The 15,000-nt window shown below is 38.6% G+C and overlaps 1 protein-coding gene across 5 annotated transcripts in view; it reads left to right on the forward strand.

Annotated features, from left to right (window-relative positions):
- LOC135223457 (guanine nucleotide exchange factor DBS-like) overlaps positions 1-15,000 on the forward strand; it is a 743,217-nt gene that overhangs the window by 182,176 nt on the left and 546,041 nt on the right. For all 5 annotated transcript variants that reach the window (XM_064261873.1, XM_064261874.1, XM_064261875.1 and 2 more), the window contains exon 2: positions 10,851-13,817. In XM_064261873.1, the coding sequence (XP_064117943.1) occupies positions 11,399-13,817 (2,419 nt within the window). In that variant the 5' untranslated portion in view covers positions 10,851-11,398. The remainder of the gene's footprint in view (positions 1-10,850; positions 13,818-15,000) is intronic.

Below are 15,000 nucleotides of genomic sequence, written 5' to 3' on the forward strand. Positions count from 1 at the left end.
AAAAATTTAGTTCAAAGCAAAGTAATGGTGACAAAAGGGTTCCTATTATCTGAGATTTTTCTCCTCCCTTGTTTAATGAAACTAAATTCTGTTGCTGTGGCGTCATTAGAGAGAGAAATGAGGGATGAGATTTACGACGGCACGGTGCTGAGAGTTGAGGAAGGCTTTGGGTCATTTGAGAGAGAGAGAGAGAGAGAGAGAGAGAGAGAGAGAGAGAGAGAGAGAGAGAGAGAGAGAATCTTTGCCACGGAGATATCATTGTCATCACTTGTCACCCCATCTCTTTGAAAATTGCAAATGTAGACATTTGCTGTAACTGAAGATGTATGCTTTAGAGTTTAGAAGTTACTGAGTTGGACAAACCCGTTTGTCAGTTTTTGTACTGAATTTCTTAACTTTTTTTTATTCTTTTTTTTAATAATACAGTTTTTAGGGAGAAAAATCGTATAGCAAGAGTGTCTGGAACATATCCAAGATGATGTGCGTCTTATGTACTGAATATAGCCAATGAATAGAATGTATGTATATAAATATATACATATATATATATATATATATATATATATATATATATATATATATATATATATAATATATATATATGTGTGTGTGTGTGTGTATATGATAGGGAAGAGAATGAAAACCAGTAACGTGATCTTCACGGCTCTGCATTTCTTTTCTTTTTTTGGGGGGGGGTGGTGTTTTTGGAGAGGGGGGGGGGGGGGGGGGCGTGAGGGTATGCGTCCTGAAGTGGCATAGAAATCAATATTTTTGTCTCGCTTCCTCAAGTGGAACTCATTCGGAGACTCCTTGATCAACCTTTTGGTGACATGAATCATTAGAGGGGAATCAATGACAGGCAGATCTATCTCTCTCTCTCTCTCTCTCTCTCTCTCTCTCTCTCTCTCTCTCTCTCAAATGTATGTAACATCAGCATCTCTCTCTCTCTCTCTCTCTCTCTCTCTCTCTCTCTCTCTCCAGCATCCTTCTTATCGTCTTTGTCAGTTTATGGGAAAATAGAGAAATTCGTTTTCAATTTTAACTCTCTCTCTCTCTCCTCAAATGTATGTAACATCAGCATCTCTCTCTCTCTCTCTCTCTCTCTCTCTCTCTCTCTCTCTCTCTCACCAGCATCCTTCTTATCGTCTTTGTCAGTTTATGGGAAAATAGAGAAATTCGTTTTCAATTTTAACTCTCTCTCTCTCTCTCTCTCTCTCTCTCTCTCTCTCTCTCTCTCTCTCTCTCTCTCTCTTTCCTTTGAAGATTAGATTAACAATCAAGCCTCAGTGATACAGACCAGACAAACAGGAGGACCCCTTTAAAACCAGTGATCTGCAAAATAGCATAGATCTTGAATACCCAGAAAATTTTTTCATTAATGCTCAGCTTTCATTAAAGATATAGAAAAATCACGGGGAGAGCTATGTTTAGCTTGTGGATGAAATGGTCGCTTCTATATCTTCGTCATTTCCCGTCCTTCGTTTTCGCAACTTGTTTTGCTGTTTCAATTTTATTGCTTTAAAGGTAGTAAAACAATGTTATTTTTCACTCTTTGAAAACTATTAAAATGAATTTTGTCTGAAATGTTTTGCATTCCAGATATATTTCCATTAGAATTTGTTGTTGTTGTTCTTGTTGTTGTTGTGTGTGTGTGTGTGTGTGGTTATTTTAAGCAAAACTGGAAATTCCTTATTTGGAAAATCTTGTCAGGAAATTAAAATCCGTAAGATATTTTGAAGAACTGGAAATTCCTTTTTTGGAAAATTCACTTTGTCAGGAATTTGAAGTCCGTAAAATATTGTGGAAAACTGGAATTTCCTTATTTGGAAAATTCACCTTGTCAGGAAATTTAAAGTTCGTATGATATGTGCAAAAACAGGAATTTACCTTATTTGGAGAATACACCTTGTTAGGAATTTCAAGTCCGTTTAAGATTATTGATCAAAACTGGAATTTCTTTATGGAAAATACACCTTGTCAGGAATTTCAAGTCCGTAACGATATCGCGTAAAAAATGGGAATTTCCTTTTTTGGAAAATTCACCCTGTCAGGAATTTAAAGTCCGTAAGACATTGTAAAAAAAAAAAAAACTGGAATTTCCTTATTTGGAAAATTCCCCTTACCAGGAATTTAAAGTCCGTAAGATATTGTGGTTTGGTGAACCAAATGAGCGATCGCAAACATACCTTTCCTTACCCTCTAGTCTTTTCAGGTTTTTAATTAACCGCAGGATTGAGACTGCGACAGAAAATCTTCATCAGATTCTTTACAGAGGAAAAGGATAAACTCCGCGATTTCTGAATTTTTAAAACAAGCTTTTGAAATCGTTGTGCCCCTTCTCTGATTTGTATGATACATTTTTTTCACAGTTTTGATTCAGATGAAAAAACCCCGGGAGAAGTGAATATTATAGAACTTAAAGAAATGGACAACTTCGTCGTAGCTTGGATGTATGGCATATTTTCAAAAATGCTTCTTCGTAAAATCCTGGTACATACTGTAGTATTGAAGTTAATGATACTATTCACTTTGATTATCATTGGAAGTATAATCACATCTGTTATCCTGTAAATTACCATACTCTTGAATACTATGTAAAGGTTTCCCATAGTTTTACCAAAAATAAACTCCATAAGAGTTCTGATCTAGGGTCCTCCGATTTGCAAACGGCCCTTTCGGACTGGCAGTTTTCAAAAGACAGCCGAATGCCATCCCTTTGTTTTTAACAGTGAAGAGAGAAGTTCATTTGCAAACGGGTAACGAATTTAACACCATCATGGGATGGGGGCGCCTGTGAAAGTGCCAGTAGCGATAACTTGGTTAGTATTTTGGTATCGAGTTAGAATGCTGCTGCCTTTATTGTTTTTGCTTTCCTGCGCACCCCTGCTTTGATGTGTTTGCTTTGTGACCAACCTCAGAAACCAAATAGTTTTTATTTTCTATTTTTTCCATTTCTTACAATGATAACACTAATGCACCAGCATAAATAGCGTCCATTTGATGACACCAGTGCCCCATTTATCGACTTAGCTTTCAAAATGCCCCATTTATCTACGTAGCTTTCCAAGTGCCCTATTTATCTACTTAGCTTTTCAAGTACCCTATTTATCTACTTAGCTTTTCAATTGCCCCATTTATCTACTTAGCTTTTCAATTGCACTATTTATCTACTTAGCTTTTCAAGTGCCTCATTTATCTACATAGCTTTCCAAGTGCCCCATTTATCTACATAGCTTTCCAAGTGCCCCATTTATCTACTTAGCTTTTCAAGTGCCCCATTTATCTACTTAGCTTCCCAAGAGCAAGTCAATTTTCCAGTTGTCTTGAGAGATGAAAAATGTGGTGGAGGCCTAGAGCCGTCGTTATGGGAATCATCATTTTCACCATATTATGACGTTCCATTAACCAGAGAGAGAGAGGGGAGGGGGGGGAGGGGATCTTTCTTGGGTAAATGGTCTCCATATTAAATATTCACGTTTGTTTACGTCTGTGGCAAGCCACTTATTTGTTGTTTGTTTACCCCTCTGGAGTAGTATTCATGTCACTCTGCTGTTTTTATTTGGTCTTCAGCTAATAATGTCTACGCTACGGAACTCTAGAAGAGAGAGAGAGGAGAGAGAGAGAGAGAGAGAGAGAGAGAGAGATGGGAGAGAGAGAGAGAGAAGAGAGAGAATTTTGGTTAAAAGCTCAAGAAGGTAAAAAGATAGGATGGAATACATTGATTACTATTGCCGAAAATCTAGCTCTTATATGCAGCTAAGAATTTCTCATATTATAAAAAAAAAAGGAATCAGAATGCTATGCCCAGTTCACATTTAGTTAAAAATATGACAGGTTCACCTTTTTCTCAAGATTAAACCCACTGTTAGGGGGACAGAAAAACGTGGTGTATATATATATATATTATATATATATATATATTATATAATAATATATATTATATAATATATATATAATATATATATAATATATTTATATATATATATATTTAATTTATATATATATATTTAATATATATAAAATATATAAATAAAATATATATATATATATATATATATATATATATATATATATCTATATATATATATATATATATATATATATATATATATAATATATATATATATATCTATATATATATTATATATATATAATATATATATATATATATAATAATATAATATATATATATATATATATATATATATATATATATATATATATATATAATATATATATATATTTATATATATAAATATATATATATATATATATATATATATATATATATATATATATATATATATATATATATATATATATATATATATATATATATATATTAATATAATATATATATATATATATATATATATATATATATATATAATATATACCTATATATATATATATATATATTTTTTTTGTTAAAAAAACGTGTGTGTGTATAATATATATATATATATATATATATAATATATATATATATATATATATATATATATATATAAAATGTGTCGTCACATGTTCTTGCATTTGCCGGCGAGCGTGCGTGCTCGTCATAATTTGCGTGTAGTGTTCTGCAAACTTCACAAGTGTTTGAGCACTCAGGCTTCCTTTTTTTTTCTCATTTCATGGAAAAACATTTTTTGCTCGTTCTCAACACGAAATCAGTTGGACACTCGCCCCTTTCCAACTTCCCGTGAAGATGAGAATGATTAATTGACCCCGGTTGAAGTTGTTGCAGGTTAAGAGTGAAACAAAATAATTTTTACCAGTAAGTTTCTTGAGGCTTAGTTTCGGCGATAGTGTGTCTTAAGAGCTAACAAGTAAAAAATGCGCCGAAGTTAACTGTACAACGTATAATGCTGTATAAAAACATTACTCTGACCGGCAGCTCTTCAGTTGCTCACCAGATGCGGTAGAATGAGGGTGCGTCGCATGCCTCCGGGAAGCACTGCCAGATACACGATCCATGGCTAAGGTTAATCTTAAATAAAAACTACTGAGGATAGAGGGCCTCAATTTGGAATGTTTGATGATTGAAGGGTGGAAGATCAATATACCAATTTGCAGCCCTCTAGCCTTAGGAGATTTTTAAGATCTGAGGTCGGACAGACAAAGCCATCACAATAGTTTTATTTTACATAAAACTGAAATGAAAAGACTCAGTCGATCTGTCTTAGGAATTTTCAGTGCTCTTAAGGGAACGAAAAGGGATAAAGAAGTGTGTTCTTGGAGGAAATTATTTTCCCTCTCACTTTATTTCGCTTCTTCCCCAAACTTATTCAGGGGGAAAGTTTCGCAGTTTGTTCTTTCGTTTTCTAAGATATCCTTTTTCCACATTAGTTTAAAACTTGTTAATGAATCAATCGCAGTAGGTTGTCCGTTAAATAACCTTTTTCGAAGTCTGAAAGTTGAGGTAAAAGGGTTTGTGCTTGATTTTGCTGGGGAGATACTGAAGACTGTTGTGAGGAGGTTTTCCACGTATCATCCTTTCTCTGGGAGTGGATACTTTTTCTTCCGTAATTTCAATGAGATTGTAAATATTTTGCACTTTTTAAATGTAAATGTTTCTATTTTGTTTGAAACATCCGAGAAAAAGTTTATATTTTGCCGTGTCAAAACTAACTACATTTCTTTTATATTTAGCGAATATTTAATCATACATTTCGTTCATATTTAGCGAATATTTAAGCATATATTACGTTCATATTTAGCGAATATTTAAACATGCATTTCGTTCATATTTAACAAATATTTAAACATACATTTCGTTCATATTTAACGAATATTTAAGCATATATTTTGTTCATATTTAGCGAATATTTCAACATACATTTCGTTCTATTTAACGAATATTTAAACTCATTTCGTTCATATTTAGCGAATATTTAAACATATTCTTTTCGTATTTAGCGCATATTTAAACAATTGGCTATTAATTGTATATTTATTAAAAGTCTTTTGTAGGAATAAATTAAATTTACTTGCGATTCGTAGAGGGATTCCTCGTCTGTTTTAAAACTGGAGAGAAAATGATGCAACAAATCACACGTCAGTCAGAGCTTTCAAATGTCCCCAGCTGCCAAAAAATTGTACGAACGACAAAAGAGGTGGTGTTATCTTTCTTTTCAACCTAATTCGAAAATAGAGTTTCTGACTTAATACCCCCTGTTTTTTTTTTCTTGAAAGAAGATCAGAAACAAGAATGTAATGCCGTACAGAGCAAGTTTCAAGTGGTAGCACTCTCTCTCTCTCTCTCTCTCTCTCTCTCTCTCTCTCTCTCTCTCTCTCTCTCTCTCTCTCTCTCTCTCTCTCAACTCTGAAATCCGAACCTCCTCCACCTGGCAGAATCAAATGGCCGGAAGTGAGTTTAGGTTCTAGACGGAGGTGTATCTCAGTTCTCTCTCTAAAAAAAAAAAAAAAAAAAAAAAAAAAAAAAAAATACTCTAGAAAGAGTGAAAAAGACTTGTTCACAGACTGGGATGTGAAAATTCTTTTCAGATCGTTTTTAAATCTGTTTTCACAGAGTTCTTTTAGGGTATTCTCTATTTGTGCTCTTATAATTTATTCTGCGAACCGTTTCTTATATATCATTCTGTTTTCCAGCATCATGCTGAGTTCCCAGAAGCAAGGAAATAAATTCTCTCGATCTCCAGATCACACGCTCACGAAACACACAATGTGTATCTCATGCTGTTATGAATGATACACCCTTGGGAAGTGTCAGTGTATATAGGTGTTTTGGTGTCTACCGTAGGTCTTTGCTTTCATTCGAATTTCTCAGTTCAAGGTCATCATCCTTGTATCTTAAGTACAAATTGAGAGAGAGAGAGAGAGAGAGAGAGAGAGAGAGAGAGAGAGAGAGAGAGAGAGAGAGAGAGACTTTGCGGTATGCGCTGCTCCAAGACCAAACGAAGAATTTCGAAATGGTTGGACTTCTCAACGGGAGGGTGAAGTCGCGTGGATATATGAACTTTAAATTGAAATGTTCAGCAGAGAGAGAGAGAGAGAGAGAGAGAGAGAGAGAGAGAGAGAGAGAGAAGAGGGGAGCTGTGGAAGAGTCCAGTGTATGGTTTAATTTAAAGGAATTGGATACAACGCTTTATTGTTAGTGTGTAGTGAGGAGCCAGGGCAAACAATGGATCTCTGACTTTGTTTATAAAAATGTTTGTGTTTGCTTTTCAGGGGAAAGGGGGAAAGGAGGCTTTGTTTTACGTAGGGGATAATCCAGTCAGATCTCTAAGCGCAATGTTTCCCGTCCGCTTTGTTTTGAAGCGTTGCGTAATTATAGTTTTTTTTTTGACATTTTTTGCTCTTCGTTTTTATGTCGGTCCGCTTTGTAGTAGAATTACGTAATTCATGACTTGATTTTTTCCCCCGTTGAGATTTGTAGCGAAGGGTTGCCGTTTTTTTTTTTTTTTTTTTTTTTAAAGGCGCGACCAGGTTTGTTTTGAGAGCTTTGTTATTGTGGCGGGGAATAGGTTTATCTCCCCTTTTGTTTCGGGAATCATATTACCATTTTTAGTTTTATTTCCCCACCTGTGCCGGTCGGGTTTCTTTTCCGCTCTCTAGGTGCAACAGGAGCTCGTTTTTGGAGTTTTACTCGAAGGATTCCCCGGTTGGAAAGGGATATGAACGGTCGTCAGATTGGATCAGAAGTCAAGTGGAGTATATAAAGATTCCATCTCAAAAATAATTGGAGTTTTTATCGGTGCCTCATCGTAACGCGAATTCATTGAAGCCTTCGAACTTACCCTGGCCAGTGATTTTGTTGTGTAGATGCTTTTTATACTGTAGCTCTTTAAGAATCGATTTGCAGAAAGTAACCCTTCAAGTGCCATTAGTTAAACCTCGTTTCTCTTCGCGCAATTTTTCATTTTGACAAGAACAGACATTTTCTCAGAACGTGAAGTGTTTTTTCGAATATCATTTGACAATATTTGTTCACACAGTATTGAACATGAAACGCAAGAATGAAGTAAGCATTGATAAAAGATAAAGAATGTTTGCTTATGGGAAGTGAAAGAGCAAAGAAAACAGACTAAAGAAATGTTAGTGAAGCAAAAAATAAATAAATAGAAAACAGAATAAAAAAAAGCATCGGGATTCCAAGTGAAATCGTAGTTTTTTTTACCTTTATTTTCTGAAATCACTGATTTGTATTCTGCCTTAGTTATTCTCCACGAAATATCTTTCGCTTGAATGTTAATTTCCTCGTCTAATTCCTAATTGCAGTGTCAGAAATGCAGTTGTGCAAGATTTTGCGCGCGCGCGCGCACACATCGGCCAGTGATATATCGAAATTTTCCATCTTCTGTTGTATAAAATTTACGGCAAAGCTTTACCTTTCAGTAAACAAAGCACGTTTACTTCTCATACTTAATAAAATTAACATACCTTCAGTATTTACAACGTGAACTGTGAATATATTACCATAAAGCAGTATTCAATGGCTTGCTTTTGTGGGCCTGCTTGTGTGAGATAGCTCTCCCATAATGCGATCCAGCCACATTACCTGCTGTTTTTTTTTATCTCTGGATCCGAAATTCGATGTGGCTCATCAGCCCTGGCATCTGTTTTAACATTTATCATCATTATTGTCGTGAACAATCGTATCCCACCCTTTACTCATTATCATAATTAGCAGCGTAATTCGCCTCGGTGCCCGGATCTAATGATTTTGTCGGCATTATTGGGGAGGGTAAAAAATATGTTTTTCATTCGGTTGCAGGTTAAAAGAGCTGAGCTCCGGTAATTGAATTTGCGAATTGTTATAACAACGTAAACAGGTCTTGGCAGTTTGTTAGTCCAGGCAGCTTATATTCACGAATATTCATTGTAGAGCGTTAGATTTAAAGTTTTTTATACGAATATATATATATATATATATATATATATATATATATATATATATATATATATATATATATATATATATATATATCCTATCCGGTTATCTTTGGGAACATAAATGTTGAATTCTTGGCAAATTTCTTTTAAGTGACGTTTAGATGAAAGGTTATGAAAGAATATGATTTCTGGTTTTTGAAAGTGTTTTAATTGTTTAGTATTAGTTGTTAACGTTAAGGAAGCGTTTGAAGAAAATCATTAGAACGTCGTTAGGTCCTCCGTAGCAGTGTTTGATTCCTGTAATGAGAATGTGTCGAGAAAATTCTCATTACCGTAAGAGCTTAAAAAAAATAAACGTTTAAAGACATGACCTTTTCAGTCGGTTTTCTCAGAAATAAAGGGTGAAAAATCGGCAGCAGCTGTCTGACCGTTTAAAACGAATCGTGAGTTTTTGCCTGCGATTCTGTAACCATTTCCCCCCATCCCCTATCCCCGCACAATCCCCCCTTATCCCCTCCCACCCCCTCGTACCATAGCACTTTTCCCCTCTTTGCATAACCAGTTTTTTTTCTTTTTCGTGATCTGATTCTTTCCTTTCGTCTCCCTCCTCCCTCCTCCTCCTCCCCTCCTCCCTCCTCCTCGCTCCCTCCTTTCCCCTCCTCCTCCTCCTGACCTTCAACGTGCAAAGGCCCATCCAGTCCTGGTGCCGTTGTTGATGTTCATTATTTGGAAATTCCGTCTCATTTTAGATTCCGTTTTGGACGAGGCTTCAAGATTTAGTCTGTGATGAGTAGGAAGCAGTTGTGTGTGTGTGTGTTGTGGGGGGGGGGGGGGGGGTGGAGGTTGGGGGGAGAGAATAGTTGTGCAGTTACATTCAAGAGGCGAGGATTTTAGTCGAGACGAGTCTGCTGTCTGGCTTACTCGCCAGGGACAACAGATTGCAGCTTTGCTCTGCTCTGCTCTGCTGTTTGTTTGCTCTGAAGCTGTTATGTATATATATATATAATATATATATATATATATATATATATATATATATATATATATATATAGTTTTGATAATTATATATAGGCATAAATACATTCATTCTCGCATACATGCTAACCAAACAGAATCGTAGAATTCACGTGTTTGTCCTAACTTATAATTCTTTAGGTAAATGTTGTTATTGTTCTGTAAAATGCCGACGGTTGGTGTCTAATCCAAAAGAGAACCAACGGAATATGCATTATTCTTCTCTTCCCAAACTTAGATCAGTAAACACAATTGTTTAGCTATGACAATAATAGAGATGTCTGGTATTACTTGATTTATGATGTTTATCTTCCATTTTACGAGTAGTTTCTCGTTGTAACTTTACTCTCATTGTTTATTTATGGAGTATCCTTTTACGTGAGTACTGCCAGTTGTAATATAAGAAATTCTCTTAATTCTATTTTTTAATGATTTTGGGAATTGTGATCTGTGAACGTATCAGTTGCTTTTTCTTAGGTCATAAAATTCTTAGTCTGCCTTAAATTGAGTGCAGCCCAGGCTACCAAACTGTTGCTATTTAATTGTAAATTACAGTTTAGATTATGGAATCATTCTTACTTACTTTATTTTGCCTCCCACTCGCGTTTTGTGTGAACTGTTTATTGATTATTTTGAGTCATTATTCTTACCTTCAAATCTTGGTGCAGTTGCCGTCACCTTTCACGGTACACGGATGAGATACACAGTTGTTACCTATCGAGTCGTGAATGATCAGAATCGTCGACACTTGGTTCTGGAATTTTGCCTTTTCGCTGTCCATTAGCCAAGTCCTGATTTCCATCTGGTGATTTTACGACAGTTGGAAACGGATGGATCTCTTTATTTATTGACGGCCCAATATGCTTTTTGCTTTTAAAAGTGGCTGTATTATACAGGGGATGTATATTTAATTCTTATAATGTAAGCGTATTGTGACTTATTTGTTTTATTCTTTAATAACAAAACTATTATATTTCAGATGTGAATAATATGGTTGTGAAAGTTAAATTATATTAAAGTGAATATTTAAGTGAATGTTTAGCGATTTTAACGGAAGCTGTGCCACTATATATATTAATTGAAAGGATAAGTGAAAACGATTTGAAGATAAAGCCAGAGAAAATGAAGTGTTTCTGTGTTTGATATTAAAATCAGTTGAAGCCATTTTTTACACGTTTAAGGAAATATCAAGGAGAGTAATTGAAATCACAATTGAAAAGATAAGTTATCCCAGGTTTCCGAAATCATTCCGATAGTTACCTCAGATCAGAAAAGAAGTTCCAATTCATTCCTTCCTCAGATCAAAGTAATTCGGTGGCGTTGATTGTGAATATTTTTTCTCTGCAATGCGAAGCGAGAACCAACTCTGTGTATTTGAGACTGACTGTAGCGTTGTGACAATTACCCCGCGAGGAACTGGAAGCCGGGAGGCGATCTCTTCGAGTTTTCCCGTAATTAGAACATGATGCCTCCCGACCACGCCCCCTCGAATTCGTCACCTCCAGCACCAGCACCCGGCGACTCACCATGTCAAGGTTGTTGTGGCAGCTTTTGGAATGGTTGGTTCCTGACCGTGCCAGTGGCTCCAGTTCCCCCACTTCGTCTCCTCCACCCCACCAGCCTTTTTACCACCACTATTACTTCAGTCAGCGGCGGGGCAGGAGGGACCACCACCCTTCCGACCTGGACGACGAGACACCCAAAGGCACCCAGTCACTCATTAGTTCGCCGGAAAGGGGATATCGTCGGCAGGTGGTCGATCCTCCAGACGCTCGACTGAGGAGGTCCGTCAGCTGCATCAGTGACCGATATCCTTCGTGTCTCAGCAACAGGGATCTGGAAACGCCTCCGCCAGAGGCCGCGCCTCCTGGGGATATAGGATACGCGGAGCCTCGTCAGGATACAACGGTGGTTCTAGATCCCCCAGTTGCTGGACAGCAGACCGTGAGTTCTGGCCAGAAAACGGAAAACTTAGTGAATGAGCAAGAAACTCGTGATGGTGATGATAGAAAAGATGATAATGAAGCTGTTCATGATGATAATGATGATGATACTCGACCACCCGATGGTGACGATGGTAAACACGACAGCGAATCTAAGATTGGCATTCCAAAGACAATAATGGCCAGTTCTAGAAGGAGATCCTTACCAGCCAATTCAGGGGAAAATGGATCTTCCTCCTCCTCCTCCTCCTCTTCCACATCCAGGTTCTCCTTCCACAGGAGGTTTTCGATGCAGGGCGCCCGCCGAACGGCGGCCGCCCGCCGGAGGTTCCACCTGCCCTACAACGACATCATACGAACGGAGGGGGTCAAAATTCAGCACAACGGCATCGAGGAAGAGGACGTGGGCGTCGCGGAAGGCGCCGCGAAACTCTTAAAGGGCGATGAATACTCATCCAGGAGGAGGAGGAGGGGTGCGACGCCCCCGTTCAAGGAACGCCCCCCAACCAAAACGCTGAGCGATTACTCGCTTCATTTGGAAGGGCAGCAGAGTCCCGATGGCGAGTCGGGTGGAGGCGTAGTGGGTCATTTCCCGAAGTCGTCACCCCACGTTGACTATGACACCTGCAGGAGCTATGTGGACATGACGAGCAGCCTCTTAACATTGGACGCTCACACCATATACAACGGCGATTGCAGCGACGAGGTTGCAACGCCGCCTGCTGCAACAGCATCTAGCAGTGGGGACGAAGCAGCGGCAGCAGCAGCGGCAGCGGCAGCAGTAGGGGGAGGGGTAGGAGGCGTGCTTGGAGCAAGCGGAGTGGCGACAGGTTTCTACCACCGCCCTCTCCACGAGTCGGTAGTGGCGGCGGGTCGTGACGATCAAGTTGGAGTCTCGGCATCGACCCTCAGCAGAAGCTGTGACGACACAACGTTCTCTTTCCTCCCATCCACTCCGTCTGCTGCTCTTCTTCCCTCTGTCCACCTCCCTATGTCTGGTGGCTTCCATTCGTCCTCCTCCTCCTCCTCCCTGCGGTCTAATCTCAAGCACAAGGGACAGATTCGACGCAAGAGGTCCGACTCGGGTCATTCAGTGACGTTTGACCTGCCCGAGGACTGCGACAATTTAGGGGTGTCCCGCGAGATACAGCAGCAACGATGTCGGGACGACGCCGCCGAGCCCTTGACCAAGTGTATGAAGGAGCAGACGAACAGATCGAAATTGTGTGAGGTCAAGCCGGTGAACTTAAGCGGCGCCGTCAACGGCGAGGGCAACTATTTGGAAAGCGTCTGTTCAGTTCATTCCAGGAATGAAAATTCCGCTCTAGTGGCGAAGGGCGTCGGGGGAGAAGAAAGGGGAGAACTCGGGGAGGTCTGTAATGGTCTCGATTACGGGCCGAATCATCCCCCTCCTCCCCCTCTCTCCATCAACGCCTGTCATGAGGACGACGAAGGCGACCCTTCGTGGTTAAGGGACGAGGCCCACGTCCATCACCAGACGTTTACCTGGCACCCGCCTCATCTACACCTGAGCGACGATGAATTAGATCACGACAGCGACTTGAGAAGCGAGTTCGGTGGATTCCACCCGACTCCTGGGAAATACTCCTCTCGCCAAGGCAGCGAAGACGTCCTCTCTCGAGATGAGGGATCGAGAGAAGATATCCCGGCAGCATCCGCCGCTTGCCAAGGGGGACCACCACCTCCACCCGATAATGACAAAAACCTCATACCCTACCTCACCTTGCCACCCGCAACCCCCCCTCAGCCCCCCTCCCCCATCCCTCCGCAACTATTGGCATCTTTGGCCTGGTCTTCAGGGGACAGTGAGGGCAGTCCTGGTTCGTCCACGCGAGAGCCTGACTCTGGGTACTGGGGCACTGGCGAGGGGGGCACCGTGGTGGCTGGGAAAAAGGGGGTGAAGGTCGTCACCAACGGGAGGGAGTATAATCTGCCATACGCCTATTTGCATCAGGGTAGACTCAGACTTCGCATCGTAAGAGGTACGTGACAAGAAAGTCAGCAGTTGCATTGTCATTCTGCATGAGGTATTCATTGAAATAAACTGCAAATAATTAATAATCATTGCTCTTAGTTTCCTTAAATTTACCACCGAAAACAGATCTAAACTACTGTTGCATATCGTTCAAAATGGGTCAGCGTTGCAAGATATATCCACTTTAACTACATTTAATTAATAATTATAGCTTTCAGTTTACTTAAATTCGCTACCGAAAACAATCTAAACTACGGTTGTATAACGTTTCCTGAAACATTCAATTGAGTCAGCGTTGCAAGATTGAAAGCTTGTTGAATTTTGATGTTTTTATTACAGAGAATAACGAAAGCATGTTTTTTCATAAAAGAAAAATAACGAAATCATGTTTTTTTCACCAACGACAAAAAATTGCGATTTGAATACCACTTTCCACAAACTATGGTATATTGCAACTCTTAGAAAGAAGTCCTCACATAATATATCGTAAGTGAAAAGAGAGAGTTGCTTTAAAGGCAGGAGGCCCAGAGGATGCATATGTGCATTCTTTACCCCTTGGTTAAAGGTGCAGCCCGATTCTCTGAAGGCAGAGGGAAAGGCGAAGTTTACACTAATTCTAGACGACTAGATGATGATTAAAGTTAAAAGTTATAATGATGCGGTAAATTGAATGTTAAAATACTCATGATTTAAGTCATGATTTTACTATATCCGAAGGCAGATGTTTAATAATTAAGAATCTACTAACTATGAGTTATTTACTGAATGTTACAATACTCATGATTTAGGTCATTATTTAACTATATCCGAAGCCAGATGTTTAGTAATTAAGAATCGACTAACTATGAGTTATTTACTTAATGTTACAATACTCATAATTTAGGTCATGATTTAACTATATCCGAAGCCAGATATTTAATAATGAAGAATCGACTAACTATGACTTATTTACTGAATGTTACAATACTCATGATTTAGATAATGATTTCACTGTATCCGAAGCCAGATGTTTAATAACGAAGAATCGACAAACTGTGAATTAATATTTTCCATAATATTGTTATAGGAAAATTGCATCATTGTGCAACCGACCAGTGCTTTATGATGAATTAATTGTCTTTGCGAACGAAATTGCCGAGTGAATTGGGTCCACAGCGTAAACATTTTATGTGGACGTTGAAAGGGTTCAT

Source organism: Macrobrachium nipponense, chromosome 10 (genome assembly GCF_015104395.2).
Source record: "Macrobrachium nipponense isolate FS-2020 chromosome 10, ASM1510439v2, whole genome shotgun sequence".
Taxonomy (NCBI): Eukaryota; Metazoa; Arthropoda; class Malacostraca; order Decapoda; family Palaemonidae; genus Macrobrachium; species Macrobrachium nipponense.